The following is a 3,794-nucleotide window of genomic DNA, read 5'->3' as shown; positions in this document are numbered from 1 at the left end:
ATACACAAAAATAAACTCAAAATGGGTGAAGGACCTGAATGTGAGACAAAAAAGCATCAAAACCCTAGAGGAGAAAGCAGGAAATAGCATCCTTGACCTCAATCGCAGCAATTTCTTACTCGACACATCCCCAAAGGCAGGAGAATCAAGAACATAAATGAACTATTGGGACCTCATCAAGATAAAAAGCTTCTATACTACAAAGGAAACAATCAAGAAAACTAATAGGCGAACAATGGAAGGGGAAAAGATAGTTGCAAATGACATATCATATAAAGGGCTAGTATCCATAATCCACAAGGAACTCACCAATCTCCACACCTGAAAAACAAATAACCCAGGGAAGAAATGGGCAGAAGACCTGAACAGACACTTCTCCAAAGAGGACATCCAGATGGCCTACAGACACATAAAACGATGCTCAGCGTCACTCATCGTCAGGGAAATACAAATCAAAACCACACTGAGATACCACACCATGCCAGTCAGAGTGGCTAAAATGAAGAAAATATAGACTATAGATGCTGATGAGGATGTGGAGAAATGGGCACCCTCCTACACTGTTGGTGGGAATATAAACTGGTGCAGCCACTCTGGAAAACAGTATGGCTACTCCTCAAAAAACTGTCAGTGGTACTCCCCTATGACCCAGCAAAAGCACTGCTGGGGATTTAACCAAGGATACAGAAATGCTGATGCATAGGAGCACATGTACCTCATGTTCATAGCAGCGCTTTCAACAATAGCCAAATCATGGAAAGAGCCTAAATTTCCATCGCCTGATGAATGGATCAAGAAGATGTGGTATGTATACACACACACACACACACACACACACACACACACACACATACAATGGAATGCTACATGGCAATGAGAAAGAATGAAATCTGGCCATTTGTAGCAAAATGGATGGACCTGGAGGGAGTCATGCTATGTGAAATATGTCAGGCAGAGAAGGAAAAATACCATACGTTTTCACTCATAGGTCTAGCAGGGGAAACCTAGTAAGGAACCATGCGAAGGGGAAAGGGGAGGAAGAGCTGGGGAGAGGGAGTGAGGAAAATCATGAGAGACTTTTGAATGCTGTGAACAAACTGAGGGCTGAAGAGGGAGGGGGTGTTGGTCATGAAGGGGGGCACTTGTGGGGAAGAGCACTGGGTGTTATATGGAAACCAACTTGGTAATAAACTATTTAAGTTAAAAAAATTCATATCTCAGGAAGCAACTCTCCACCATATGTAACAAGAGCAATCCTCAGGGATTTCTTAATTTAGATGACGAGCAGTGGTGGGGTGAGGGGTGGTAAACTCACCGTTTCTCTTGTGAGGAACTTTTTAGCAAAGGCGTGTTTTCTGTAAAGCAGGAGTCTTTTGACCTGAAGTTGGAGAACTGAGGTAAAGAAGAGTGAGACCTGAAAGATATAGTGAAGGAAAACTATCACCAACACAAAGATAATGGAGGTGTTCACTGTTAATTAGGGGCTACATCCAAGAACATGCCTGCAATTCAGTAATAAATCTTACATATGTTATACCTGAATTGTAAGAAGTAAGAGTTTTATGAGAGACAATTAGAAACAACTTTTCTCCCCAGCATAAATCAGGTTAGAAATGCAAAGCAGAAACTCACATAGGAAACCAGATGCTGTGGGACTGATATTTTTAGGTTTACTTTAGCATTCCATACAGAAGGTATCATGGAGAAAACCATTCAGAATATGATGGGCCCTTCTATACATAAAAAATTCTACTTCCTAAAATCACAGTATTAAACATCACACATTTAAAATATCTTTATGGCTTCCCATCAAATTCCAAGAAGCAGAAGTCAGGGCCCATGAGCTCAATATGAAATGATAAAATGGCAGGGAGGGGTCTCTCAGAGATAATGCAAGCCACAAGTGAAGCAAAGCAAAGGTTCCCTCTGTATGAGACGGCCTTCCACTGTGATGACCTGTACTAGAGGAAGAGCCACCATAAACTTACCCAAATCAGGAGTTTTTGATATGGAAAGAATTGCATAGGCTTGACAGACCCCATAAGCTGCAGAAATCATTTTCATTCCTTTTAGAAATATGTCATTTTTTACACTAATACATTGTCTTTCCTAAAGGAAACCAGGCCACACAGAGCTGCTGTCGATGTCATGAAATACTCACCCAGGGAAATAATAGTACTTCATATCATAAATGCAGAGCAAAATCCATAAAAATATTCCCGTCCTCCTTCTCCCTCTCACTCAAGCACGCACCTGTGACACAGACACTAAGACTCGGTCTCGTGAAAAAGTTAGACTAAGGCCCCAAGCGGTGTCTAACAATGACAACCACTCCACGCTGAGGTCAGAAAGGAGTCTGTCTTGGGCCACCAGGGCCCCCTGAATGCCACTTCTGGGCAGCCCTGGGCACTTTTAATGGGGAACACAGATGACTGAGGACTCTGTTGCAGTGACATTAACAGCAAAGGAGCAGAGCACGGCAGAGAACAAGGTATAGAATAGATGCCCCAACTAGCAGAGAGGAGAGAAACGAATAAAAGATTAATTCCTCTTGAGGGATTTAATAATTAGTGCACTTTAGCTGTTCAAACTCACTTAAACAATTAGTTGGGCTTTTTTTTTATATATAGTTTATTATCAAGTTGGTTTCCATATAAAACCCAGTGCTCTTCCGCCAAATGCCCTCCTCCATGACCATCATCCCTCTTCCCTTTTCCCCCTTCCCCTTCAGCCCTCAGTTTGTTTTCAGTACTCAAGAGTCTCTCATGATTTTCCTCCCTCCCTCTCCCTAACTATTTTCTCCCCTTCCCCTCCCCATGATTCTCCATTAGGTTTCTTCTGTTAAACCTATGAGTGAAAACATGGTATCTGTCCTTCGCCTGACTTATGTCACTTAGCATGACACCCTTGAGGTCCATCCACGTTGCCACAAATGGCCAGATTTCATTCTTTCTCATTGACATGTTGTGTTCCATTGTATATATAAACCACATCTTCTTGATCCATTCATCAGTTGATGGACATTTACGCTCTTTCCATGATTTGGCTATTGTTGAAAGCGCTGCCATAGGTTTTGGGGTACATGTGCTCCTATGCATTAGCACTTCTGTATCCCGTGGGTAAATCCCCAGCAGTGCTTTTGCTGGGTCATAGGGGAGTACCACTGATAATTTTTTGAGGAACCTCCGCACTGTTTTCCAGAGTGGCTGCACCAGTTTATATTCCCACCAACAGTGTAGGAGGGTGCCCATTTCTCCACATCCTCATCAGCATCTATAGTCTATATTTTCTTCATTTTAGCCACTCTGACTGGCATGGTGTGGTATCTCAGTGTGGTTTTGATTTGTATTTCCCTGACGATGAGTGACGCTGAGCATCGTTTTATGTGTCTGTAGGCCATCTGGATGTCCTCTTTGGAGAAGTGTCTGTTCAGGTCTTCTGCCCATTTCTTCCCTGGGTTATTTGTTTTTCAGGTGTGGAGATTGGTGAGTTCCTTGTGGATTATGGATACTAGCCCTTTATATGATATGTCATTTGCAACTATCTTTTCCCCTTCCATTGTTCGCCTATTAGTTTTCTTGATTGTTTCCTTTGTAGTATAGAAGCTTTTTATCTTGATGAGGTCCCAATAGTTCATTTATGTTCTTGATTCTCCTGCCTTTGGGGATGTGTCGAGTAAGAAATTGCTGCGATTGAGGTCAAGGATGCTATTTCCTGCTTTCTCCTCTAGGGTTTTGATGCTTTTTTGTCTCACATTCAGGTCCTTCACCCATTTTGAGTTTATTTTTGTGTAT

At 42.2% G+C, this 3,794-nt stretch overlaps 1 protein-coding gene across 1 annotated transcript in view; it reads right to left on the bottom strand.

Moving 5' to 3' along the window:
- OCA2 (OCA2 melanosomal transmembrane protein) overlaps positions 1 to 3,794 on the bottom strand; it is a 406,012-nt gene that overhangs the window by 349,142 nt on the left and 53,076 nt on the right. Inside the window, exon 2 of the mRNA XM_029951989.1 lies at positions 1,316 to 1,414. Coding sequence (XP_029807849.1) covers positions 1,316 to 1,414 — 99 coding nt within the window. The remainder of the gene's footprint in view (positions 1 to 1,315; positions 1,415 to 3,794) is intronic.

The sequence above is a fragment of the Suricata suricatta genome, chromosome 9, assembly GCF_006229205.1.
Source record: "Suricata suricatta isolate VVHF042 chromosome 9, meerkat_22Aug2017_6uvM2_HiC, whole genome shotgun sequence".
NCBI classification, from domain to species: Eukaryota; Metazoa; Chordata; class Mammalia; order Carnivora; family Herpestidae; genus Suricata; species Suricata suricatta.
Note: the sequence above shows the minus strand (reverse complement) of the source record. Positions and strands in the feature narration are given on the sequence as shown.